Source organism: Salarias fasciatus, chromosome 5, assembly GCF_902148845.1.
Source record: "Salarias fasciatus chromosome 5, fSalaFa1.1, whole genome shotgun sequence".
Classification (NCBI taxonomy): domain Eukaryota; kingdom Metazoa; phylum Chordata; class Actinopteri; order Blenniiformes; family Blenniidae; genus Salarias; species Salarias fasciatus.
The window spans coordinates 29,449,840-29,477,342 of NC_043749.1; the positions used below are offsets into that span (position 1 = coordinate 29,449,840).

The 27,503-nt window shown below is 46.8% G+C and overlaps 1 protein-coding gene across 2 annotated transcripts in view; it reads left to right on the forward strand.

The window, feature by feature from the left end:
• The first annotated feature begins 449 nt into the window (after nucleotides 1-449).
• flnba (filamin B a) overlaps nucleotides 450-27,503 on the forward strand; it is a 48,074-nt gene continuing 21,020 nt past the window's right edge. Inside the window, exons 1-15 of one of the 2 annotated variants that reach the window (XM_030091909.1) lie at nucleotides 450-866; nucleotides 18,950-19,059; nucleotides 19,246-19,381; nucleotides 20,456-20,550; nucleotides 21,849-21,996; nucleotides 22,543-22,661; nucleotides 22,761-22,835; nucleotides 23,201-23,363; nucleotides 23,524-23,724; nucleotides 23,832-23,969; nucleotides 24,070-24,196; nucleotides 25,467-25,603; nucleotides 25,895-26,088; nucleotides 26,173-26,286; nucleotides 26,381-26,524. In XM_030091909.1, coding sequence (XP_029947769.1) covers nucleotides 575-866; nucleotides 18,950-19,059; nucleotides 19,246-19,381; nucleotides 20,456-20,550; nucleotides 21,849-21,996; nucleotides 22,543-22,661; nucleotides 22,761-22,835; nucleotides 23,201-23,363; nucleotides 23,524-23,724; nucleotides 23,832-23,969; nucleotides 24,070-24,196; nucleotides 25,467-25,603; nucleotides 25,895-26,088; nucleotides 26,173-26,286; nucleotides 26,381-26,524 — 2,193 coding nt within the window. In that variant the 5' untranslated portion in view covers nucleotides 450-574. The remainder of the gene's footprint in view (nucleotides 867-18,949; nucleotides 19,060-19,245; nucleotides 19,382-20,455; nucleotides 20,551-21,848; nucleotides 21,997-22,542; nucleotides 22,662-22,760; nucleotides 22,836-23,200; nucleotides 23,364-23,523; nucleotides 23,725-23,831; nucleotides 23,970-24,069; nucleotides 24,197-25,466; nucleotides 25,604-25,894; nucleotides 26,089-26,172; nucleotides 26,287-26,380; nucleotides 26,525-27,503) is intronic. The other variant, XM_030091907.1, reaches the window with a different exon arrangement.

Here is a 27,503-nt window from a genome sequence, read left to right on the forward strand (position 1 = left end):
GTTTTTGGATTCTTATGTTTAAGGAAAAAATTCAAAATATACAAATGTTGATGGATTTACGTTTATTACCACTTATGTCAATAGACATCAGAATGCAAAGTAAAAAAAAAGTATATAACGAAAACAAAATGTGAACATTTGAAAATGCAAAATACAAATATGTTGATAAAATTACATGTATTACCGCTTATATCAATAGACATCAGAAAGCAAAGTAAAAAAGTATATAAAGAAAACAAAATGTGAACATTTGAAGATGAAGGCGAGGAAGTAAAATTTATTTACTTAATCATTTACTTTTTAATCTCCATATAGTAGTGGAAGCTGCGCTGTCCGAGCTGCTCGTGAAGGCGGCAGCGCGCCGGAAGCTGCGCAGTCCGAGCCGCTCCTGAACGCAGCAGAGTCTTCAAGTGTCCGTGACTTTGTGGGAAAGTTCAGAACGAGCTGCGGCAGCTCCGAGGAAGCACTGCGGGAGGACCGAGCGCGACCAGCGGACCCTCCACCGAGGCACAGCACACACTCACACACACCCCGAGACACGCGCACACCCCCCCCAGGGGAAGAACCGTGAAAGATGCCGGTCACAGACAGGGACCTGGCCGACGACGCTCCGTGGAAGAAGATCCAGCAGAACACCTTCACGCGCTGGACCAACGAGCACCTGAAGTGCGTCAACAAGCGGATCGCGGACCTGCAATGGGACATGGGCGACGGCCTGCGGCTCATCGCCCTCCTGGAGGTCCTGAGCCAGAAGAAGATGTACAGAAAGTACCACGCCAGGCCCAACTTCAGGCAGATGAAGCTGGAGAACGTGTCGGTGGCGCTGGAGTTCCTGGAGAAGGAGAACATCAAGCTGGTGTCCATCGGTGAGTCCATTCATTCAGCCTCTCCTCCGTGTCTGCTAAAAAAAAAAAAATCCATATTCAGGTTTTTAAAACCCCAGACATTCTAAACTTAACGGCGCTGCTCATAAAACCTCCTACGGAAGTTTTCGCAATTTTTTTTTTCAAACAATTACTCAAACTTCTCCGACGCCCTCATCCGGAACTCCCTTGAGAAACTGTGTAATTTAACATCCTTTCACTTCTCCATGCAATAATAAATATCTCACCTCAAATTATCGATCAGTTTCTGCTGAAAACACACCCACTCTTTAAATCGGCTGACATAGATTCGACAAATTAAATAACTTCTTATGCGTAATCTTAGGTTTTTCTGGCTGACCGTAAGCGTAACAGGTGAGCTTCATGGGGATAAACACTTCAAAAAGTAATTTACTGTTTTTTTTTCGTGTTTTTTCTGTCTTGTGTTCAATTAATGTAAAAAACAAAGTTTGTAGACAAAGCATCTTAAATCTTTCTGAAACTTTTAGTTCTATTTTTGTTTTCTTGTTGCCTCTTGTTTAAATGAGCACGTTTTATGAACTTATTTCATTTTTTACTGCTTAAATTGGTATTTTAGGGATTGAACCCTCTTTAGTTTGAGAGCGTCGAGTGCGTCTTCGCCATTTAGTAACGCTGCGAATTGTGATATATTGTTGTTTATATTGTCTGTCTTTTACAGTTTTTAATGATTGATTCAGAATGACACGAGAAGATATGCATCTTCTCATCGGCGCGTGATTTATTAATTTTTTTAAGAAAGTCTGAGATATTGGGAGGAATCTAATCCATCGGTGTTTCGTGACTACTGAATGAACAGACGGTGTTGATCACCGAGTAAATCTGCTGATTTGTGGATGGAGTCTGGTGCGGGGAGGACACACCTGTTTCGTGAGCTTTAACAGACAGATGATGGTTCCTGTCGGAAGGTGTGTTTCCTCATGAGGTCGAACGTGTGTGTAGGTGTGTGTGTGTGTAGGTGTGTGTGTGTAGGTCTGACTCAGTCCTGACGAGGATCCACAGGTGACTCACCTGTCTGAATCAGCTGTGATGGGATTTATCACCTGGTGACTAAAAAGTTAGTATCATGAAGAAGATAAATGTTTCAAAATCGAATTAAACCTTAAAAACTGCAAAATTTTATTTAATCATGGACCATACTTAAATCCAAATCATAGTCATATGTGAAGTGATAATTTATCATACCTAAAATAAAGACAACTGAGCCTCGTATTAAGTTATTTCTGCAAAACCTTCATGTGAGAAATAAAACTACTGCTGTGAAGAAGTTTACACCAACTGAAGCCTTCCCAGTATTTTTTCTTTTCTCATGAGATAATAGTTGAAACAATTCCAGTTTTTAAAGTAATTGAGAGATGAATTGACTGTTTTCAGGCTGTTTTACCGTAAACCACAGTAAGAGAAATTGGCATATTTTCAGATTTTAATCAGAGTAAATTTACTGCTGAAACATTTAATGATTTGACTTGAATAAAATGCAGGAAGTTACAGAAGTAACACACCAGCAAGACAACCTAAATGAGATTATAAAGGATTATGAATAAGATGTGCAGATTGTGTAGAATCCAAACTGCTTAAACTGTTTTTATTTGTGGTTTTGTAGCTTCATGTAAAAACTGAATCAGTGCCGCTGGGGTTTGGGCTGTTGGTCCAGATCCAGAGTGTTTACACAGGTAGCAGCAGGCTGTCAGATACCTCGCCTCCGGAGGAGGAGGAGGAGGAAAGATGTTTACTGCTGGCAGACAAAGTGATATGTTAATATTTGGCCGTGGCCCCCTTGCGACCCCCCCTTATGGCCCCCCCTACTCTTTGTGTGGAGGGTTTCCTCTTTACACATATCTCAGGCTCCTGCGGTGTGTTCAGGGTCCTCTGGGAAATCATCCCTCACTGTGCTTTAATTGAAGCCCTGTTGACAACAATTAAGGGAAAAAAAAAAGAATATTCATCTTTGTTTCAGGAAAGTTTCACGTTTACACGGAAACACTGAACAAGATTTAGCTTTCATGTTGGCCGCTGAGCACCGTCGTCGTGGAAACAGAAGCACAAAACGCAACACAAGTTTTAATTTTTCACTCAATTTTCTCTTTTGCTGCTCACGTCATTCAGGAACAAGCTTTGAATCAAAGGTTTTCAGCCTGATCACTTCACTGACACCTGTGCCAATCAGGAAGGGAGAAGTTCTAACTTCTTGTTTGTAACGTCAATATTATTTTTGTTTCATCAATTTAAAAAAAAAAAAAAAAAAACCTTGCCGGTTGCGGGGTGTGTCTAGTCTCCAACTGTCACCCAGGGTTTTCCACTGAAGCTTATTTTCTGGTTCAACAGTTTATAAACGGACCGAATCTATGGTGCGTTCACAGTCGGCTGGGACGTTTTGCTGCTTCATCTTCTCGCCGGCCGGTTAAACTCCACAGAAAAGTTTAGTTTACTGTGTGATCAGCTTGACAAACACCCAGGGAGTGAATCTGACACAGAACAGTCAAATGATGGTCACGGATTAAACTTTCTGACAGTTTTGCCACGATTCTTTTGGCGTTTGTCCACGTTGTCAGTGAAAATAAAAGAAGTTTGATTAACGACTGTGAGATTGTGAAACTGTGTTATAAGCAGGGTGTTGGCCACGGACTGCTGCAGGCGTGTGTGTTGCATCATGGTTCTGTGTGTGGAGCCTCTGCAGGGTTCTGCTCTCTTCAGTTTGCACCTCGGCAGGTTTCCTCAGCAGAAAGATCGACTCTGGCCGTCGTGACGATTGACTTGTCTTCTTTCTGCTCCCTTTCATTCTTGTTTGGTGACTGTCTGTATTTACATGAAACCTTTTTATTTTTACAACTGAATGAAATAAAATAAACAAAACAAAAACGATGTATTGGGAGCTGAAACGTTGTCGGCAGCTGCTGCGTGAGGACTGCAGGAATTAGACACACCCCGGCTGCAGGTTTCCACATAAACCCTGCAGCGACTGCGCTGACCTGCAGACTCTGAAACGGCCTTTGGTAGCATCCCGGATCCGTGCGGACGAGCTTCTTGAAGCCTGGGCAGCTTCAGAGTTGAGTGAATGTTATCAGCTGAGGATTACAGCGGCTCTGGGTGAACGATGTCGGATGAATCTGTGCACGTTTAACCAGAGACTACACACTCTCCTTATAATTTGAATCAGAGACGTGAACACGTGTGCTTTGCCTGCGGCAGCGCAGAAGTGGACGCTGCCGATTTAACCTCTGGAAGCAATCACTGACGATACGTTGGTTTAATTTCCTTCCTGATGTAGTGAAATATTTCAGCAGCTATTAGACACGTCCCCTCCAGACCCGCTGGCAGCGTCGTCCCTGTTTCTTCATATTCGCTGCGTCTCGTCCGCCTGGTTCAGCTTTCATGCACATGCCGGGTTATTGAAAGCACCCGGCCCTGCGCTGCAGGCTGAAGTAATGGTTGCTGCATGTTTTCTCAATAACACAGCAAATTGTTGCCTCACTGCTGTTTAGTCTGCGATCACTTTTATTTGTTTCTGCCTCGGAAACGTCACGTCTGTCACCATTACACACACAATGGCTCCTTCCCAAAGATGTTCTGCATCCTTTTTACTTTTTTTTTTTCCCCCAAAAAATGTTTCAGATCTTAGACAATATGAACAATCTGGAGGCTTAAATATGGAGTATAGATGAGGCTTGATGGTGATAAATGGATACTTCTGTCGGTATAGACAAGAAACTAGAGGTTAAAAGTAGTACTTTTCCTTTTAAAGAAACTCGGTGCATCCTGGAAAATAATAACAGAAAACCTCCACATGCACAGAAACGGCACAATATAGTAATGTACAGTCCTTCAAAGAGTCAGTTTTGGTCTCGTCGGGACCCTCGGCGTCTGTCTGGGAGGAAAGTTCTCCCCGTATGCAGACGATGTTGTGGTAATCAGACGTCGGTGCCGTTGTGCTGTCTGAGCTCGAACCGTTTTTGACCTCGTATCTCCAATCTCCTCACTCCAGAGGCATGTGGTTCTCTTAGGGATCTGAGAATCTGGAGTTCGCCGTGTTTGTTTTTGGTGTCTGTATTTTGCAGTGACTCTCCGATCGTCTCTGAACGGAGCCGGATCGAATCTTCTGCTCCTGATGTTGCAGCTTCCAGTTCAAGCCTGCGTTGTTTCTGCTGTGCGGATGTTTAAAGTCACCTTGTTAGACTTTGTGCAGATGTCCATGTTGCACTGACACATGCACGGTCTGGACACGCAGCTGCAATCACAGCTCGGTGACTTGGAGTTTAGTCTGCCGTGGATCCGCTGTTTGTTTGCTCAGAAGGTGATCTCAGCTCCTCTGTCGCTGACGGAGTGAGAGGAACCAGGTGAGAACGCAGAGAACAGGCCCGACGGGCTCCGCGGCTTCCAGCTCCGGCTTCCATCTGACCTGGTTTTGTTTTCGGTGAGACGTTCGCCGCCTGCAGGACACTTTATTTTTTCACTGATCGGCTCATAAACTGACAGTTTTTAAACCAAAGTGACAGAAGACGCACGCTGTGCGACCTGCAGCGATGCGTTCAGCTGAGAGGAAGTGGGCGTGTCCTTGGAGCGTGCTTTTTAGACCTGTGAGCATTAAAAGAAAATCACTTGCACTGGCACCCAGAATAGAGCATCTTCTCCCAGTAACGTAGAGATATCAGATATAGATCTTGTTTTAAATCAAGTCATTCTTACTATTTCAGTGAATAGTAACAAGTCCCTGCATGTTCCCCACCAGCTTCTCCTGTCGGTTCTTTCAGTATAAAATACTGATTACTGGACTTTTATCAAACTGCTGTGGCTCCAGTTTGGAATGTTTGGTTCTTTAGCTTTCGTTTTCCTCCTCCGGGTGCACGCACGCACGCACGCACGCACGCACGCACGCACGCACGCACGCACGCACGCACGCACGCACGCACGCACGCACGCAGCTCCTGATTTTCTCGTGACTGCAGATCGTTTTACTCGTTCTGTGACACATTAACCAGAAACCTTCCGTCCAGACTTCAGACCACACTGCAAACACACTGTGCTCTCATGCACACACACACACACACACACACACACACACACACTCTATCGGGGTCTGCTCAGTAACATCATGCGTTCCCAGGTCTGACGGTGAAGTGTGGAACCCAGACCTAAACCACACTTTAACCCTTCGGTTCTTGTGAAACGCGGCGCCGTCCTGCAGAGTGAGACCACTCCTTCTCCACTCACTCTCTCTCTCTCCTGCCCGTTGCCATGGCGACTCATGTCAACAACAGTCTTGGTCCAGTTTCACAGCTTATCTGTTGTCAGGTTTCAGCATGACTGTTGTCACTTTCGGTTCATTCTTTGTGTCTCAGGTGTTTTTTGTTTTTAATCTTTCATGATGAGATCAGATTTGTGATTCGTTTTGTTTTTTCGTTACTGATCAGGTGAAAAGGCGTTTAATGTCATCGGCCACTTCCTGCCTGTTAGCAGCTGTCCAGGACTGCTCCAGGACTTCATCTGTTCAGCGTCTTAAACTCACTCCTGGAGGAACAGAAGGTCCAGATTGAGGAGCTGCTGGTTTAAAAAAAAAAAGAAAAAAAAAAAGACTTTCTTGGCTCAGGAAGAGAGACTCGGTCTGGCTTTGCTTAAAATGAGCTCACATCTATTGAGTGATCAATATCATCATGTATTGACTCTGTGGTTCTGAAGACGTGAGCCTTGTTCTGAGTGTGTGTTGGTGTGAAGGAGCGTCTCTCCGTTCCTCGAGGAGCCTCGGTTTCACTTCAGGTCACATACTTGTGCGCTGATCTTGTTTGAAGGCTTTCTTTGGCGCCCGCCGCCTCGTTCTGCTCCAGCTTGCTTCTTTCTCGGCGGCTGGCAGCGTGTAGCTGTGGTTTCCGAACTTGAGGACGAGCCCCGGAGGTTTTCCAGTCTTTAAAGTCGTCTTTTGCTCTTCCAGTGGTTTGTTTTAGACAAGTTCTCACCGGCGAGGAAACGGCCGTACTGCCGTGTTTCTGCAGAACCAGTGGCGTCGCAGACATGCTGGAATCTGAGGTCGGAGCTCTGAGGCGTTTCAGCTGATTCCAGTTCGTACGTCGGCGCCACGCCTCCTGTCCTCGGGAGAACTTGAGGGTGAATCCAGCCGCTTGGTCGTGCTGAACAGTTTGAGTCACCTGAAGGTCGCTCGCCTCCAGCATTTCAGACGGAGACCTCACAATGGACGCCGAGACAAAGGCGTGGGCCGAGACGCGATAACAAAACCGTCTCAAGGTCGGCGGGCGCGGGGCGCATTCCACCTGTTGTCACGGTGACCTGTGTAAACACAGCCGCCGATTGGCTGGAGGCCAGCGAGGGGGAGGGGGTGAACAGGAAGTGTCGCATAACTCGCAAGGATCCGGAGTGGCTCCTGTGGTGCGTTCAGGTCCTGCTGGCAGCGCAGGATGTTTGATTATCCGGTGCTGCTTTAGGTGAACAGAGGTTTTGATCCCGATCTGGAAAAAACTGAGGAAAGATTTTTCATAAACCAGGGTAAAAATTCCATGAAATATAAAACCTGAGGCAGGATCTGTGTTACAGATATAAGATTTGGGTTATTGTGACCATCTTGATTGGAGACTTCTCCCAGAAGCATTTATAATTCCCAATTGACTGAAGGGAATTGATTTTAACTGCATTCTATCATTTTTGCTCTCGAATCAAAACAAAGTCGAAGAGCCGTGTGAAAATGATGGAACTGACATGAATGGGAGTGTCTGTTTCTGTTAATGTTCTCAACACTGGAGACTTCCTGTTCAGTTTCTGAAGGAACAGGATACAGTAGAATTTGATTCTTTGTGAAATTAGATGATTTAGAAAGCTGTTGCTGAACCTTTTTGCAGGTTCATGTTTTAGCTGACGGCTGATGCGGAGACTCGACAGACGCTGCTTTCTGACAAAGCTACAGTGAATCTGCACGTTTCACACTTTATAGCCAAAGAGTGAACAAGGCAAAAGGTTCAACAGGACAAGAGGAAGTGCAGAGCTGGTGACTCGTCTTCATTTCCTCTGGAATCTGGAGCTGAGGAGCTTCGTCTGTCTGTGTTTGACTTGGACCTGCTCCTCCAGTCCGACACAAAGCCGTCTGCTGCTCGGCTGTTTGGGCTCCTCCGTCGCCTCTTTTACCTCCTGGACGAAAAGAAAACATCACTCCTGCGTCACATTTCCCACGGCAGTTAAAGGACTCTTCAGCCGAGCTGCAGCCGCCCGGAGTCTCATCCTCGGCCTCCAGAGGCCAGGTCAGGGTTCATCACATCGTCAGTCAGAAATCCACTTTTTTCCCCCGATGAAAGTGGGGCCATAACGTGAGCCGTCGCTTTCGGGAAACACTGGTTGTCGTGTTTGAAGTGCGACTCGTCTCACTCAGGTGCGACCGATCTGAACCTTCCAGAAACGGAAGCTTCCTGAAGATGTTCTGTGGGGCAGTGAAGGTCTCACACAGCCCCGGCGTGGCGGTGGTAATGCGAGCCCTCTCAGGATATAGGTTTACACACCTCCTCTCAGCACAGAAAGCTGCTTTTGTTGGCGAAACGCAGCAGCATTTTTTTCTTTTTTTTTGGTGGGTTTTTCCAGTCTGAAGCTTTAAAGGCACAAACACCACCTGAAGTCCACTTTTAAGAGACATTTTGAATGTTTTATTGGTGAAACTTTGACATTTATGAGCTGAAAATGGTAATTAAATGATATTCAGGCTCGTTTCTGGGGTTTTCTCTGTGGCAGATGCCACTGTTTTTGGCTCTTTCTCGTTGCTTTGCTTTCATTTTACAGATTGATTTTCCTTCCCAGAATTCTGCAAACGGCTGAATTAAAACTGAGCTCAGTCTGAAGGAGGACTCTGCAATTCAACCTGTTTGGTTCACATTTCTGTGGCCATCATGGCTCAGAGTCGCAGTCATTCAGCTCTGGAGGGTTTTTTGTGGTTAAAATGACAGAACAGACCTGCAGACGGTGGGAATCGATCCCTGATGCTCACATGAACTCTGATCGGATCGTAAACGACCACGTGACCTCCTCTCATACAGCGTTGTCTCGTTGGGCCGATCTGAGGAGTTGCAGAGCTGCTGTCTCTCTGTGACGTTACCTCCTCAGCTTGTCTTTATTCACTTCTGAGTTCAGCACTCGACACTGCAGCCTTTCTCTCTCTTTCATGCACATGCTTTCCGTTTTGATCAGTCGGATCACATGAGGCGTGCTGGGTGGAAATCAACATGCAGAACAGACATTAAACAAAATTATTCTGCATTCCACCACTAGTGGAACGATCTGCAGATGAAACGGTTCGCTGCACAGTTGTAGAAGTGGCGTATTAAACGGAAGAGGTAGATCGGCGGCGTGTGAAACTGGACGGCTGAGCCTGGAGGGTTTTCCCCGCCGTCGTCTCGTCTGTTCACAGCTCATAATTACTCTTCATGACGCCTCGTGGTCACAATGCAGGTGTTACCGTGATCTGATAGAGCTGTGTGTCATGTTATTAGACTCTGCATACACACACACACACTCTGTTGTCTGTGATGCAACAGATGTGTCATTTGGGACATTTGCTAAATATTTGTTTGGTGACAACGAGACGGGAAAATGATGGAGACGGTCCAGGCTGGGACACAGTGTGTGAGGGGGGGGGGGGGGGGGGGGGGGGGGGTGGTGTTTCGGGGGTGCCTCAGAGTGTGTGTGTGTGTGTGTGTGTGTGTGTGATGAGCTGGTTTTAGGTTTCTGGTCAGAGAGGTGATCTATCACATGTCCTCACAGTCATGTCTGTGTGTGTTTTTGTGTGTGTGCGTGGTTGTGGTGGTTTGTGGAGGATTGTTTGGAGCTGTGTGTGTATTTGTGTGTGCGCGTGGTTGCGGTGGTTTGTGGAGGATGGTGTGTGTGTGATTGGTGATCATCACAGCGGTGAACCTCCTGCAGCCTGGCACTGCTACAAACATCTCAAACACTCCTTCATCCTCCTCTCCTCTCGTCTGTTTTAATCTTTTCCAGATTCTGCGTTTCCTGTTTTAATTCCTCCGTTTTTCTATAAAAGCACATTTTGTCCTCGGTTTCTCGTCTCGCGGTCTCAGAATTAAACACTGCGAGTTCTCCATTGTTCCAGCTGAAGCCTTTGAGTCCTGCTGATGACGAGTGTGTGACTGCTGGTATTTCAGGTCCACATCGTGGAGTGTTTTCATCCGTTAAGTCATCTGAAAGGGTTCTTGTCAACATTTTGAAAAATGCCGTGGTTGTTGGCAGAGCTGTCGCAGGATTTATTTACCTCGAAGTGCATCTTCAGAGGTCGTGGTCATGGAAGTGGCCGCAGTGTAGAGAGCAGCCACATCTGGGCGCAGACTGAAGCGATCCACAAAACACAGGTTACTTCAGTTACAAGTTGAATTCTGCTCCTCGCATCTGTAAGAAAGCAACTTCTGAGATTGAGAATGTCGAAAATATGAAAGCTACAACGAAATACGTTTTCAGCCAAACAGCACAGCCTACAGCTCTCCTCTTCATGTCTCCAGAAAAGCCGTCAACTTTTATGATTAAAGGTCGTTTATACAACATTTCAGTGAAAATACTGGACTTTACTTGACAACTGAGGGAACTGTACTGTGCAGACTGGAAACTTTTCCTGAATAAAAATACAGAAAGTTTTCATTTGAAATATTTTCATGCAAACAAGATCTTAAAACAGAAATAACCATCAAGTAGCAACTATCTAAAGGAGAAGCAGCTGCTGGCCTTGAGATTCAGACGTTTCATTCAACGTTTCAGATTTCACCAAACTGATTCACCTCAGGATTTGCTTTTGTTTTGCTCAGCTTTTCTTTTTCTTTTTTACAGGCCACTTAACATAACAGAAAATAAAAGCCCCAAATCTTCACTTTTGTTTTTATAGTCTCTAAAAATAAAAACCACTAACGGCCTTCTAACTGGTGTCAAACTGACCTAATTCATCTGGGAAAATTCAGCAGAAGAAGTGGCGCTCTCCCATTTCCACTGAACTGTTTCCTTCAGTTATTCATTCATGTGGTTGTTGTAAACCTGACGGTGTTTCTAAATATAGTCGCGGTGTGAGAGTTTGAATGGGCGGGTTTCTGTTGCTCTCAGTGTTTCTCATTAATAAGTCGTCTCTGGTTCGCTCTCGCACTGCATGCTGGTTCTGGTTGTGATGATGCCAGAGCCTGAGAACCGGTCATATTGTGTGTGTGTGTGTGCCTGTGTGTGAACACGTCATGCCAGATGTTGGTGTGTTAATAACAGGGCAGCCGGCTGAGTGGATTCAGTTTTCCTGGCTCGTCTCGCGGTTCTGCCGGCGGTCCGGCTCTCTGTCGAGGCTCCAGGCCGATGGCGGATCTGGAGCGTCTCTCTAACGGTCCTGAGCCGTCCGGATGGTTTCCCCCGCTCCGTGGAGGCTCCGCCCACTTCCCCTGCTGGAGTCGGTCCGGGAGATCCCGAGCGGTGACGAGCTGGGTGTCGGCCCCGGGGCCCTGCCGACTCACCGTCGGAGGCCGTTCAGTCTTTCATCTGCCCGCCGCCGTGTGTTCAGCCCTCCAGATTACAGACTGTGAATAACACAGACTCACGTATCATTACTCAAATCAGTGACATTAAAGCCCCCCCCCCCCAGTCTGTAATCTGGGTTGTTCTCCGGCGGGTTCGCCTCACCGCCCTCGGAGCAACGTGACTCATGAGTCTTATTAAGCGGCGCCGTCATTCCGCCGCTCATCGGGCCCTGATGTCAGCGCTTCACATCCAGCGTGTTTTCAGAGTGGATCCGTCACGTTCGGAGTTCAGTGCGACCCTGAGGCCAGTGGAACCACACATGGCGTCCCCGTGGCCGAGTCGCCGCTTTTCCTCAGGATCACTTTCTCCTGACGGAGCGGCGCCGACATTTTTACCTCCATCACTCCAGCTGTGGGGGGATTCCTAACTGAATGGCTCCTATGTACAAAAACTTAGGCATCACGATGCTAACGCTCATCGGGGAGTTAGTGTAGCGATGCTAAACCGATGCTGACTGTTTTCAGAAACCTGTTTTCACCTGTTTACATGCAGATTGAGTCGTTAACGTTCCACCTTGGGGCCATTTTCAAGAAGTTCTCTGTGGTCTAAACTGTTGCACAGCCAGGCTAGCTTGAGCAACACCTGCATGGATAAAGTAAGACAGAAATATGAGTTAAGTTCCATGTTTTGGTGAATCGGACCAGAGGATGAACAGCAGCAACAACACAGCTCATCAGAGTTGTTTCAGCGGTTTTGACACGGCAACAATTTTGTGTTTTTCATATAAACTTTGTCGCATGACTTAAGGAAAAAAGTCTTTCACACTACGTTGTGATAATTTAGCACATTTTTCCTTGAAGTCTATCATAACACGAGGGATTCTTCTGAATGTAAACGATCTGGGAGAACAACCGTCTTCACTCCGTTTGGATTCTGCTGTGAACAAGTTTAGCTTCCGTTTCCTGAGCCAAAACACCAAAAACCCCGATGAGAACATGAAGTGACCCGTTTTAGCTCTGCCAGTGGATTCTCAGGTTTGGCTTCAGAAATGCACTTTGAGGGAAGAAGTTTTTATAGTAACTTGTTTCTGAGCCTGCCTGTTCTGGAGCAGAGCCAGAGGACGAACGGACTGCGTGAAATATTGAGTTTGACTTTGTTGATGTCGGTTTGGACTGTGACTAAACTCTGCTGATTGTGTTTGCTGTTTGTTTCTCTGTAAGAATGATGTCATGGGCTCGTGTGTGTGTGTGAGGTGTGTTTCTCTTCGTGTGTGTGGAGTGAAACCTGTTAATAACTGACATGACATCAGTCTGAGGAGGATTTCTGCTCAGTCCTCCTGTTTATGGTTATTTCAGCTCTTTTGTTCCTCTGTCACCATCCTGTGGTCCGGGTGGGGGTTGGGGGTGTCGGGGGGTCTGACATCACCGCTGAGGAATGTGTGTGTGTGTGTGTGTGTCCATAGGTCTCACACTCGCACGGTAGATCCACATCCTGTTCAGCAGTGCAGGTTACCTTCTGTTTCTTCTTCTTTTTAAAGGTCTTTTTCACGTAACTTTCAATTTTACATCTTTCATTTTTCCATTGAGTGAATGAAGCATGAATCTCGTCCTGTAATCATCACAACAGTGTTTATAAAGCTCTGTTTTTTGCATGCGTGTGTGTGGTTTCATTCCAGAAGCAAGCAGCGCCCACTATTGGCCGGAGGTGGAAACTGCAGGGATTAGTGTTTCTGCCACTGCCGTCTAAACGGGGCCTCAGCGTTCAAACCCCCGCGGGGGTCTACGTCAGTGCTGAGCGTGTGTGTCGGGGGGGCGTGGTCGGCTGCATGCTGCCTGACATCATGGTGACGGCGATCCGCCCCGGGCTTCAACTGTTCTGCACCGTCTGTCGGTAAATTGAGGGGTAGGAAGACGAACATGTGCATCGTGGAGGAACAGCTGTTTCAGGTCGGCACGGCACGCCGTGCCTCGGAGGCCCGAACTTGTACATTACATTAAAAAAAAAGTGATTCAGAACAAAGTGGGTGACGAAACATGAGTTTCCTGACTGAGCGGGATCAGCTGCAGGCCGCCAGGCTGCCTCCAGTATCTCCTCCATGAAGGAAGCTCTGAGATGAGTCGACTGTCTGCACAAAGTGTGATTTTCCTGGATGTTTATTAGTGAACTGCTGCATCTTTTATTGGGAAGCAGCTGCTCCACTCCCAGGTGGAGCTGGTGGCTGGAGTGTGATCGCAGCATGAGGGCTTCACTCTGTGTTCCAGTCCCGGCGGTAGAACAGAGTTCTGGCCCATAAAGCTGCTTTTATGCTGAAATCAAAACATCGTAGGTGGTTTGATTCATTCAGCCCTGCTTTCTGTTTCCACGACGACCGGTGCGGGATGTCTTTACGTTTTAGCCCGTTTTCTATTGACTATCTGAACATGTTAATGTTTTTTTCTGCAGCTTCAAGTTGTTTTTATTGCCCTTTCTTTTTGTTTTAATTTCCAAAATCTTGTCTTCTAATGGAGACATGATGCACATCCAAATAAGTGGTTGAAGAGTCCTGCCGGAGTCCCTCAGGGCTCTTACCTGGGCCTCATCTTATTTCTCTTGATCTTCTGTTTTCAGCTTTGTCTTAACATTATTTTTGTGCAGAGACTTTGTTTGTCCTGAAAGGTGATTATAAAGACATTTTAATTTATTCATTTATACTTTTTCAACTGGGACATTCCTGAGCTGGCATAATGTTCAAGAAACTGGTAATCAGTGAACTCTCTGACCCTGTATGGGTCAGTGTCATTTAGAGGAAGTTAAAGGCATGAATTTAAAAGCGGTGGTCATGGTGTAACCCCTGAGCTGAATGCACGGGAGTCGTACATGATGACAGTGATTTGAGCGTCTGGTTCCTTCCTCCTGACGTTGCGTTGGGTCGTGGTCAGTGTGAGGAGATGGGATTCAGAGGTTAGTGGGTTAAGGCTTTATCTCGGCCGTCCAGAGCAGGTTCCCTTCTGCTGCTGGCGCTTTATGTAACCTCCTGTGCCGGCGAGGGCGTGTTCTGCTGATAAGGGAGGCATTTTGTTCCAACTGGATTCACCTTTGCACACAGACTTTATCGCCAGCTCTCGCTTTCCTCCTCAGCCTCCTCTGGTACACAGTGGCTCTTTCTTCGCCCCTCCTAAAACAAACCTGATCCCTCCCTCCTGGCAGCCACCCCTCCATCGGCGGCCTTGTTTCTCCGCTTTGTTGTGTCTCCATAGCCACAGATCCGCACGTCGGCAGGTAGCGGCAGGAATCGGCAGCTCAAACAGCGTTAACGCTGACGCACGTCCGGCTGGAGTCGAACGGGGATTTGTCAGTGGATGTGTGGACGGGTGAAGGGGATGGTGGGGGGTGTTTCAGGGGGCGTCGGGCGGAGCCCAGGTGAAGCTCGGATGTGGCGCATTTAGTTTTCACTTGGTTCGTCTGAGGCGAAGCGCTGAGAGGTTGAAGCGTTTGATGGATTCAGTTAAAGTGAGATGACTCGGTTCTCCGGGATGATTGCAGTTAAATGTTAGTCTTCAGGCCATAATTATGATTATATGAAGTTCAAATCCAAACAGGCGTGTCCACAGGCGCTGTGAAGCTCTCACCCATGATTCAGAGGGGCTGTAGTCATTTTTCTTTAATTGCAGGTGTGTTTTTAGGTGCATCATGAAATAAAGCTGTTTTCTCACCCATAGCTGTAATGAGTCATAAAGTGTGCTACATCTTCACTCTTCAGGTCTGTATCATTGGTTATATAGTAAAAACAATGAGACATTTTAGACCTTCGGTGTTGAAGTGTGTTCAAAGTTTCAGAAAACACTCTCATTGGGTTTTACAAGACACTAAAATAACATTCTTTAACCATTCCTTTGCAGACTCTCTTATTTTCTATAACTGCTCAGTTTCCTGTCCTCAGGCTCAGAAAACCAGCGATCATTCCTGCTGCTTCGTGTTTTATTGGCTCCTCTGAGGCAGCCGGATCAACGTGACTCATCATGACTCTTCTTTACTTTTTGGATTTTTTTCTTTTTAGTTGATTCTGTGCCGTCCTTGTTTTAATCTGTGCCGGTCATCCTGACACGGTTTTATGCTTTTCTATCATCAGTCATGGTTGCATAATGCGTCTCCTGTCGGAGAGACGGAGCTGCTTCCATGGCTGAAACACGCCCACTGGAGGATTATTAACCTCGGCGTAACACTCCTGTCCATAAATCCATTGTTGTTTTTACAGATATTCGTTGTTCATTCAGACTCTATGAGCCAGCAGTCTGCATTGTTCCGTTCTGTGTGTTTAGATGTGGCCTGGTCTTCCCTCCGGCTTGAATTAATTGTTTATCTGACTTTCAGTTTGATCTCAAACAGGTTAAACTGAAGCATCTAGTAAAGGGCGACCTTCAAAACATCTAAACAAACCGTCTGAAGCCACAAATTGTTATTCCAAATTCAATGCTTCATGCAGGTTGGTTTGTCTGAAACGCCGGATATCACTGACGGTCGTGTGGCTGCGATCTGTTGGCTGAAGGATCAGTGTGGCGCTCCTTCGCCCCTCTGGGTGTGGTTCGCCCGCTTCCTCCACACCACTGGCTGAAGCTGGCTTCACCTGCCGGTGGGTGACGGAACCAGCAACTTGAAGCAGTGTTGGTTAGGGGGGTGTCGCACCGTGGGGGGTGGGCCGGGTCCTGAATGTGGGTCACATGAGGACTGGAAGGAGAGCCGAGCGGGAAACAAAGCAGCAGATTAGCGGAGCGGCTGAAGCCTTTTGTAACTCTGCTGCTTTCAGCAGCCGGATTCTGCAGATGCCTCGAATAGTTGTGGGATGTTGTTGTTGTTGCTTTCCCCTCCGTCCGTCCCCGTGTTGGCGGAGGAGTGCGCTTTAAACGCCCCGTCCACCCGCCACCTTGATGGGAACAATGGGTTGCCATGGCGACAGCCTCGTTACTCATAAAACTGTGTCGACAAGGACGCCCAAACTCTGGAAGACTGGTTTCACATGGTGATCATCAGGACTGGAGACTGGTTTTTATCCTGCAGCTGAATGGATTCAGACTCAGAGCCACTGATTCTTTTATTAGTTAACATTTCAAAACATAAAGTGTTGAAGAGTTAACTGCAACTTTCTGAAAACACTGTCTCCATGGAGATGGATAAATGCTGCTCCTGCATGAGCAGTAAACTTGGCCTTTTCTCAGGTGTGGTGTGTAAACCTGCGGGCGGAGCTGCAGGAGAGATAACGGGGGGGGGGGGGGGGGGGGGGGGGGGGGAGATCAGGGCCGCTTCCGGTTGCCACACTGTTGGGTCTGAGTCACACTTTGTCACCGTGTGGGCGAAGCGGCAGCTGCCGCCGCCGCCGCTTCCCAAAGCTCCACCCAAACCTGAGACAAGTCTGAACCCAGAGCCGAGCGGCTTTCCCACACCGACGACGCTCCGCTCTGCTCAGCTCCCCAGGGGAGAACAGAAAAGAGCTGCTGGACGACAACACGCCGTTATGTAAGAGAGCGGCGGTGAACTTATTCAGGCGCCCTGAAGTGGCGGCGGAGCGGGCGGAGGAACGTTGGAGAGGGCTTCCTCTTTTTCTGACCCCACCTGCCTGCAGGAATCCGTCAGAGTGTCTTACTCATTAAACTGGAAGGAAATCACCACTTTCATCACCGATCATGTTTCTGTGGAAATGAATCAGAGCCGCCTGTCGCAATCCTGGAGAAACTCACTGAAACTGAAGGGAACAATGCACAAAGACCAAGTTAAACTGCTAGTTACTGAGAATCTGAGCCTGTCGTGTCTCTTTATCAACCCTGAGATAAAGTGTTCTTCCCAGGTAGTGTGGATATCTATTTAGAAATCCTGTACAACTGTAAGGCGATGACAAGTGTTGAAAGTAATGAATCTCAAAATGACGTAAAATTAGTCCTTTAAGAGAAAACTCACTAAATTTCTTCATTTTCTGTTCAAGATAGTTTTCACATCATCGTTGAGCATTTATTTTGTCATTATATGCAAAAAACCCCTCTGAAATAGAATTTTATTTGTTGCACCAGTTTTGTGAACGACTGCAAAAAATAAAGGAGCAGAACATCCGTTTATAGTAGCAAATGTATAATCACATTTTCTTTAATTGTCATGCATTTAAAGTTTTAAAAATAAAACGTGGATTAAAGTGATTCTTTCCATGACCAAGAATTGACGAATCAGTCGTGTTTACACAGAACAGTGTGGCGGTAGCTTCACTAACACTCATTTCACGCGACATGACATCGTTTTGGGAAAGTTTCGTGTTTCCACGGTAACATTTTGGAAACGATCTTTGTTTCCACGGAAACGACACGAGTCTCAGTGCAGCCGCAAAGTACCGAGTTGCTCTTGGAATAAGCTCTGGTCTCCGATTCATTCATTCAGTTCAGAAACGCTTCGTTTTAGATAAAACTCTTTTCTTAAAATGAAAATCTGTGAAACTTGACTGAACTACGATCACACGAGGATCCCTGAGAGAAGCTGCTGCTTCTCCTTCAGCATCACTTAAGAAAACCTCTCTGTATCAGGAAGTTTCTCCTGTTTGGGCTCCGTTTGAATGTCGTCGCTGTGAGAAGTGAAGCGAGTCTTCGGCCTGGTCCTGAACACGACGAGCAGATTTAGAGCGATTGTTTGGTCTGTTTCACTCCGAGCTCGGCCAAAGATTACCTAAGATTCATACGAGTGTGTGTGTGAGTGTGTGTGTGTGTGTGTGTGTGGTACCAGCTGGTACTGTGAGGTGGGACTCTAATGAGAAACATGACCTGGGAGTTTGAAGAGGGGAAGTTAATGTTAGTTTCTGCCGTGGTGTGGGAGCGGCGGCTCTTTGGCTGCTGCTCAGGAATAAAGTCGGGACGAGACGCCTGGCGGCGGATGAAAGCTGTGTGTGTGTGTTTTTGTGTGCTTGTGTGTGTGTGGTGGGGGTTCAGAGCTCTGGGACTGAAATGAGTCGGACTGATGTTTCAGCCGTTGTTTTTTTTTTTCTGTCTTCTAGAGTTGTTTCAGACTTGAATTGAACCGTTTTTCCTTCATGAAGTGAATTCAGTTTGAGATAATGGAGCTTTGGTGACGGACAGGAAGTTGAACTTCAGTCCTGCATTTCAAAATTAAAGCACTGATCAAATATGAATGGACTTTATAAAAAACATTTGATGCTTACAATAATTACACTTCTCACATTCTCTTCTAAATCGTCCTGAAATTCTCACACAAGGCGCATATTGCATAAAAGACTTCATTTTGTAAAAAATTATTCATAAGCATGAAGAACGAGTGTGGTTTAAGAAGTTTATACTTCCATTACTTGAAAATGTCTGTTAAAGTAGTAATTTATTCTAAATTCATATCTTGTTTATTTTTTAAATGCATTTTCAATATATAATAAAAATAATTTCAATTGAAGAAAAATCTCAATTGTTAAAAAAAAAAAGATGCAAACTCTGGAAATCCAAATGTGGAGCAGAAAATGTTCAAAGTATTTTCCCCACAGCAAAACTCTCTGGTTTATAAATCCACGCTGCTCTATGACTATGAAGCTGACCGGAGGTCTGCTCCCGTTCCAGACTCTAAAGCCATCGTGGATGGGAACCTGAAGCTGATCCTGGGTCTGGTCTGGACCCTGATCCTGCACTACTCCATCTCCATGCCGGCCTGGGAGGGCGAGGATGAGGAGGTAAGACGAAGAGCGCAGCTGAACGTTGAAGCTCCAGTTCGTTCACAGCGGCGCTCGAAGCTGCTGGAAATGTGTGGAGAAAAGAAACAAAAACAGTTGATCTGTCCAGCTTTCCTGGGAGGTCATTGACAGAGTGAGGAAAGCAAACTGACCAAATACGGCCCGTTTTCGTTTTTTTCTGTGCAGGCAGAGTCAAAGACACCGAAGCAGCGCCTGCTGGGCTGGATCCAACACAAAGTCCCCGATCTGCCCATCACCAACTTCAGCCAGGACTGGAGGGACGGCAAAGCTCTGGGAGCCCTGGTGGACAGCTGTGCTCCGGGTAAACACACACACACACACACACACACACACACACACACACACTCCGGTGTTCAATGAGTCAAGGCAGCGAGCGACCGTCCGTCTTCACTTTCATTCAGTGGAGAGCAGAGCTTGTTTGGAGGTTCCCAGGTTTGAATCCCACTGATGGATTACACTGTAAGAGCTCAACATCTTACTGACGTACAGGTTTTTAATCTTGTTTTCAATAATGTCTCATTCCACCTGATTGAAGATAAAGCCACTTTGATATAAAGGAACTTGTTTTCAGACGACTTCTTTTCACTTCTTCTTTTGGCAGTTTTTTTTTTTCACACTTTAAGGAACTTTTTACCTTGAAATTAGGAAAAAATCCTCCAAATAGAAGTGAAAAGAGGAGTTGTCTGAAAACAAGTCCCTTTATCCTGCTGAAATATAGTTTTGAAGTGGATTTAATTTATATCAAGTGGAATGAGAGTTTTTCTTAAAACAAGTAAAAAAACAAAAAACTTGGTGAAGTTTTAGTTTAGACCTCTGTCCTTCAATTCTGTCTTTTCTTTCTGCTTTTCTCTCCGTTTTTCTTTCCCTTGTCACTCTTTCTTTGACTCTTCTTTTTGTTTCACTCTCTTTCCATCTCTTGTCTCTGTCCCTGTCTCTCCGTCCCTCATCAGCCTCCCTTGGTGGTTTCCTCTGTTTTTCGGGGGCTCGGTCTCCGTTCGGTCCTTCAGCTCTTCTCTCTGACTCATTCCAATGTTTTCCTCCAGTCTTTGAAATGTTTGTTTGACTTTTAAAGTCAAACTGTAACATTTTACTAACAAAATACTTCCAGCCGACTTTTCCTGCGTTCCAAACAGTGTCACTGCTGTCATCAAAAAAACGTCCCGTTACTCCAGAAAGGTTGTTTTTTTTTTTTACACACGTTTGAAAAATTCATTAAAAGTTGAGTCTTTTCACTTCTGTTATTTCGACTCCACATTTCAGACTTTATCTCTGAGTATTAAACCCAGGATGACGGTTGGATGTGAAATGGTGTGTGAACCGAGACGCCTTGAGCCTCGCCAGCTGCTGCAGTTTGGTCTTTGTGTGTGATTTCCAGGTCTCTGTCCGGACTGGGAGAACTGGGAAGCCAAACCGGTGGATAACGCCACCGAAGCCATGAAGCTGGCCGACGACTGGCTGGGCATCCCGCAGGTTCGACTGATCTCTGCTCAGCCGGGCAAAGCCCGTCGGGGTCGGAATCACAGAGCTAGAATTTGGCGCTCAGAGTGCGCAGACCTCCGCCACACGTCAAATCGGTCACCAAGCCGCGCTGCATGCCGCACGCCGCACGCCCCCTGTCGGCAGGCCTGCCCAACTATGTGAAAGACCGCCCTATCTCTCAATGATAAAGAATCCTTTAAAAAATTCCTGCATCCAGACAGTGATCCAGATCATCACCAAAATTTAATGGATTCTAAGTTAGCCCAAGACCCACCTTTCCACAAAGTTTCATTGCAATCCGTCCATAACTTTTTCCGTAAACTTGCTAAGAGACCAACCGACAAACCAACGCGATTCCGTAACCTCCTGGCGGAGGTATTTAACAATCATGCTCGGACTTTAAATATCCTCCTGTAGGCTGCATTATTTGACTGTTGAAAAACTTTGTCTATTTGTCTTCATAAATGGGTGCTAACATCCAGATTATAGAGCGTCTTCCTCCAATAACACCCAGATTATCAAACTGTCTGCAGATAGCTTTTTTTTTATCATAGCTTAAAGGTGCTGTAGGTGCTAGTCAATGCTAATTTTTCTGTGTTTTCTTTGGATTAAATGTTAGAGTATCCATTGATAATCCTTTAGGAGCATAACTGCACTACCGCGAAGGCGCAGCGTTTCCATCTGTCTCTGCTCTGAGCTGAAAAGGAATCTCGACAGCTCCAGGTATCTTTGACCAATCAGAAGAGCCCATGAGACTCTAACTGTAATTGGTCGAGGGGTGTTCATCGCATGTTCTTTTGGGAGGGGGTTAACTTGCGTAAGGGCGCGATGTCAGAGAAAACAGGACAGGATTGGCTGTGCTGGGGTTCAAATCGTCATCTTAGATGGGTCAAATCGCCATCTTGCTTGCGGTTACCTAAGCAAGATGGCGGAGATGCCGAATCCTGCCTACAGCACCTTTAATAAGAGGAAAAACCTTCCAACCAGCTGGTTTGATGAAGTGAGAGTTGCTGCTTTGTTTCAAGGCCGCATTATACGTGACTTCCTCTCAGATGTCCACTAATGGAAACATGGCTTTAAATACTTGACTTTTCCTCTTCTGCCAGTCAGTGGGTGCGTCTGACGGCTCTTTGTTTAAGGTTCATGTCGGTTCATGTGGTGTTTTCCCAGTAACTGGGCAGTGAGAAAGTTTCAACGTTTTATTAAAACGTCTTGAAGCAGCAGGTTACACGAGCAGAACGCACGTTCAGCAGTGTGTTGGAGTTCGAGCTGATTGTGTGTGATTCCAGGTGATCGCTCCGGAGGAAATCATCAATCCCAACGTGGACGAGCAGTCGGTGATGACCTACCTGTCACAGTTCCCCAAAGCCAAGCTGAAGCCGGGGGCGCCGCTCAAACCCAAACTCAACCCCAAGAAGGCCCGCGCATACGGACCGGGTATATATATATACACACACACACGCATACACACACACAGTGTCATATTTCTTTCTCTAATGCCTTCCGATGGATGAATAACAAGCTTGTTGTTTCTGAGTTGATGAACCTGTGGAAACTTTGCTTCAACAATGTGAGGAAGTCAGAGGCTGTTAGTCTGAACAATGGCACACACACACACACACACACACACACACACACACACACACACACACTGAGGTCAACATTTTGTTCTCCAACTGAGCAGGAAATACCTTTTAAAGGTTTCTGAGGCAGCAGGAACGCTCGCAGCAGTTTGGAGCTCCTGTTGAAACTTCTCTGCATCAGCAGACTTTGTTTTAGAGAGAGGAAAAAACATGATCAAAGAAATAAATGACACGTTTTGACCACTGAAGTGTGATCATTCCACCAGATGCCAAATGTAAATCTGCATTTAGTCGTTTCTACAGACATTTCAACACTTTAACATTAAAATAAACACAGTTAAATTTAAACATAAAATAAGTTGGATATGAAACATTCCTGCTGGTTGGTTGATTTGTGCAGGAATCGAACCGACGGGGAACCGCGTGATGCGTCCTGCCGTCTTCACGGTGGACACGTTCAGCGCCGGTCAGGGACAGGTCACGGTCTACCTGGATCACCCGGACGGCACCCGGGAGGAGGTACGCTCCACGCCTCAGTCTGCTGCTGCCAGTTCAACCCTGCTGGTGTGAAGTGTTGACCTGTGTGTGTGTGTGTGTGTGTGTGCGTTTGTGATTCAGCTGAAGGTGGAGCCTAACGAGGGCAAGAAGACGTACAGCGTCACCTACATCCCCCAGGTCATGGGAGACCACAAGGTAAACTCCCTGTTTCCTGTCAGTAATTAGAAAAAGATGTTTTAAATGGACCTCATGAGAATTTCTGTCTCAATTCCATAATAAACCTGTGGTGGTGTTCCACAGGGTTCTGTCCATGGGCCCTTTTTATTCTTTTTTTTTTTTTTTTTTTTAATTTTCTTTTTTTAATACAAGTTATCAATACATGAGGGGCTGCAGATGATCAATCGGTAGGAATCATGTTGAAATGAGAAAGTTCTGGAAGAGGCCCAGTTTACGATGACGTAATGTAACTCCAGCTCATCCTTCCCCTGAGAGGACGCTCCGCCCCGCAGCACAGAGAAGATGAATCCCAACGTATTGATGAGTTTCTCTCCATCTTTCAGGTGACGGTGATCTTCGCAGGCCAGCAGATTCCCAAGAGTCCCTTCGAGGTGAACGTGGACAAAGCGCTCGGCGACGCCTCCAAGGTCACGGTGAAGGGGCCGGGAATCGAACCGGTGGGGAACATCGCCAACAAGCCAACCTACTTCGACATTTACACTGCAGGTGAGAGGCGGGGGAGGGGGGAGGGTGGGGGTTTGGAGTACCTGAGCTGTATCCAGGATGGAGAAAAAAACTTTCTACTAAAAACATTTTAGTAGAAAGTTCTTTTTATTCAGTGAAGCGACTTCTCATCACTCACCCGTGTGACCCCCGACCTCTGCAGGCGCCGGCACCGGAGACGTGTCGGCCATGATCAAAGACCCCCAGGGCCGGCAGAACTTGGTGGAGGTCATGATGGAGGACAGAGGAGACAACACCTTCCGCTGCACCTACCGGCCCACCCAGGCCGGCCCCCACGTGGTCACGGTGACCTTCGGGGGCGTGGCCATCCCCAGGAGCCCCTTCGGCGTGGACGTGGGACCCGGTGGGTGTTTTTTAATCCAACCTTTTTTTAGAGAATAACCCGTTTGTTTCTGTCTGGTCATCCCTCCTCCTGATGATGATGATGTTGTTGTTCTTCGCCCCCGGCAGCCTGCGTGCCCGGGGCGTGCAGGGCGACGGGTCGCGGTCTGCAGCCGGTCGGCCTCAGAGTCAAACAGGTGGGAGACATCAAGGTGGACACCAGGACCGCCGGCAGCGGGGAGCTGAAGGTGGTCGTCAAAGGACCCAGTGAGTAGAGAAGGAAGGAGATTAATGAAGTTAATCAACTGTTCCGAATGAAGACATGAGAAATGATGGCCTTTTTCTGCGTGTGTGTGTGTTTGTTCAGAGGGCGTGGAGGAGCTGGTCAAACAGATTTCCAGTCAGGACGGCATCTTCTGCTACGAGTATCACCCCAACTCCACTGGCAAGCACAGTGTGTCCATCAGCTGGGGGGGTCAGCACATCCCCAAGAGGTGAGCCAACGTGGAAACTCCTCCTGTGACCAGCAGCTCAGGTCGCCGCCGCCAGGCGCTAAAAACGCCAAACCATCAGCTCAGCTGCATGAAGTTCAACCTCTGACGCAGGTTCAGTCACATTAAATGGGTTTTCCTACCTTTTCTACTGTGTATAAAACAAAAAAAAAAAAACACCAAGTTGAATGTAATGAAGTGATAATCCGGAGCAGAAGTTTTTGAAAAGACGTCATTCAGGGACTGAAAATCTTCTGAGTGACTCTGCTTGAACAGGTTTCTGTTTTATTTCAGTCTATTCCGGCCGCTATTGAAACACACACGAGAGAGAGAGGGGAAGAAATTCACATTTTTGTGTAATGAAAAGAGAAGCTGCAGCATTTTTGGTGCAGATTTCTATGAAACAACTAAAACTTTAAAATCCAACACTTCCAAATGTGTCTGTTCCATATGTACATTTTCTTGGACTGATAGCACATTAAAACTGAGATTTCAGTCATATTTAACATTTTATTGTACCAATTTGTTTTAGTATCTTCAATACCTTGAGGAGAGTTTTTGTCTGTCAAGCAGGGAAGCTTGAGCACCGTCACAGGAACTCGTTCTCTCACAGGATCAACTGTTTCGCGCTCGTCTCTCCTCTTTGTATCCCTAGAAAAATTGTGGAAAGTCTGAGTCGCTTCCAGCAGGGTTGATCGAAGCCATTTTCAAGTGAAAAGAAAAAGCCCCTCTTGCGTGTTGGCTGTTGCTTTTGGGTGTTAAAGGGTTGACAGCGGTCGGACTCGGTCGTATCGGTGCAGCCGAACGTCGCTTCAGGTCTGAAAGGGTGAATCCCACCGCAGTGAAGTGTGAAGGTGGTTTATTGTCCCCGATGGTGTTGTGTCACCATGTGGAGCTGCAAACAAGGAACATAAGTTCAGTCCTTTTTTGGTTTTAACAGTTTGAACAAATAAATATTTTGGGGTTGTGGGGGAGGGAGGGGGGCATAGTGGCAGTGAAGGGGAAAAGAGAGGTCCTTTATGTGTATAATTCAGACTGTAAATCCAAACGACACTTTTATGAAGTGAGGGTTTCTAAGGGAGAATACACACACACACACACACACACCAGATATTGTGTCTCTAAGTGTTGGGTTTCAGTTTTGTGGGGCACTGAGGTTGATGATTTGTGTGTGTGTTGACAGCATGAGGGTGATTTCATACCACACACACACACACAAACTCTGACATCACCACTCCAGCACACACACAACTTTGTCTCTTGTTTTTTCCAGCCCGTTCGAGGTGGTGGTCGGTCCGGAGGCGGGGCCTCAGCGGATCCGGGCCTGGGGTCCTGGCCTGGAGGGAGGCATTGTGGGTAAACCTGCTACCTTTGTGGTGGAGTCCATCGGCACTGATGTGGGAGTTCTCGGTGAGTCTGAGCACAGGAACTCCCAAGCTGACACAAACACGCACACACACGATTTGTGTGTTTCCCAGGATTTTCACACCACAGGTATGAGTCGCGTGTTTTCGACTCAATTTTATGTGAAACACATTTTATCAGTGATGTAGAACCACAGGATCTCCAGAGAAATGAACAGGACCACTAAAGCTGCAGAGGTTCCTCCACTAGCATCCAGATTATAGAGCATCTTCCTCCTTCTAGCGTCCAGGCATTTTGAAGCTGTATGATATCAAGAGACCCGTTTTTCTGCTGCAGGATTTGCCATCGAGGGTCCCTCTCAGGCTAAAATCGAGTGCGAGGACAAGAACGACGGCTCCTGTGACGTGAGTTACTGGCCCACCGAGCCTGGCGAGTACGCCGTGCACGTGACCTGCGACGAGGAGGACATCGAGCACAGCCCCTTCATGGCCTACATCGTGCCCGACAGCAACAGCAGCCACCCGGAGAAGGTCGGCGAAGAGCCGCTGTCTTCAGCTCAGAGGAGGCCGGTGTCCCGTGGTCTGATGGGATTATTTCTTCTTCTGTGGTTCCAGGTTCGAGCCTACGGTCCGGGGCTGGAGAAGGCCGGCTGCCTGATCAACCAGCCGACTGAGTTCACCGTCGATGCCGAGAATGGAGGGCAAGGACCGCTGAAGATCACGGCTCAGGTTAGCATCACACATCGCTGCAGCTCCTGAAGGCTGGAAGCTCGAATCCAGAAGTGTGTGAACTCACTGCTGTTCCTCTCAAACTTCCTGTCAGGACGCAGAGGGACTTCCTGTGGACGTGAGGGTGAAGAGTAAAGGTGACGGGCTGTACTCCTGCTCCTACACGCCCGCCTCCTCCCTCAAACACACCGTGGCCGTGGCCTGGGCGGGGGTCAGCGTCCCCAACAGCCCCTTCAGGGTAAGCTGCCAGTCTCAGTCCCACCTTACCCGCCCGCCCACCTTTACGTCTCTGGTCTACACGGCGAGCACAAAGGTGATCCGGGCCAAGCCGGCGGTGGGGCCCAAACCAGCAGTGGGGCCCAAACCAGCAGTGGGGCCCAAACCGGCGGTGGGGCCCAAACCGGCTCCCCGTCCCGAGCCGCTGGTGATCCAGGAGGAGAGTTCAACGAAGGTGGAGTCAGAACGTGATGAAGGGAAACGCAAAGCCAAAAAGCCCCTGATCATCATCACCTACACAGAGGAGAGATACGCCTAGTGAAGAGGAAAGACAGGAATTAAAAGGAAAAATAAAAGGCCGATGTGAGCCTGCAAAGTGCTGGGGAAAAAAAAAAGGAAAAAAAAAGTTAGAAGAGGGCTGAAAACAAAGTTCAACCAGTTGAAACTTGAATTTATGGCTTTAACAGCTGGTTATTGTTGAGTATTGATCAATTCAGCAGGACTGACTTTTTCAGGGGTAACTTTCGTTCGGCTATTAAATAGTTCTTTCCCTTCTTCACCTCCTCTCCAACAAAAAAAATCAAATATTCACAAATCTTTAGTAACGCACTGAAATTTTGTTGAATAATGTAAAATATCTCAGTTGTGTTGACACAAATGTCTGTTTCTGAACCAAAAAACATTTTTGTAAACATTTTCAGTGCTTTCAATTTCTTCATTAAACACATTGCCAGCATTATTTCCATTATTGACATGATTAGCATTGTTAGCATTAGCCTGTTTGAAGCTAATGCCTAGAGGGAAGTAAACCTTCCTGAGGGAAATTTAAGAACAAACTGGAACTTCTAAAGATGATCAGACATTTCATTAGAGTTGCACTTTATTAACTGAAAATGCATTAATATTTGATAGTATTCCAGTTAGAATGAGTTTTAGCCTGAAGCGGCTCAATGCGACGCTGCAGCTTTGATCGGTAACCGTGAAAACACGTTTCCTGACTG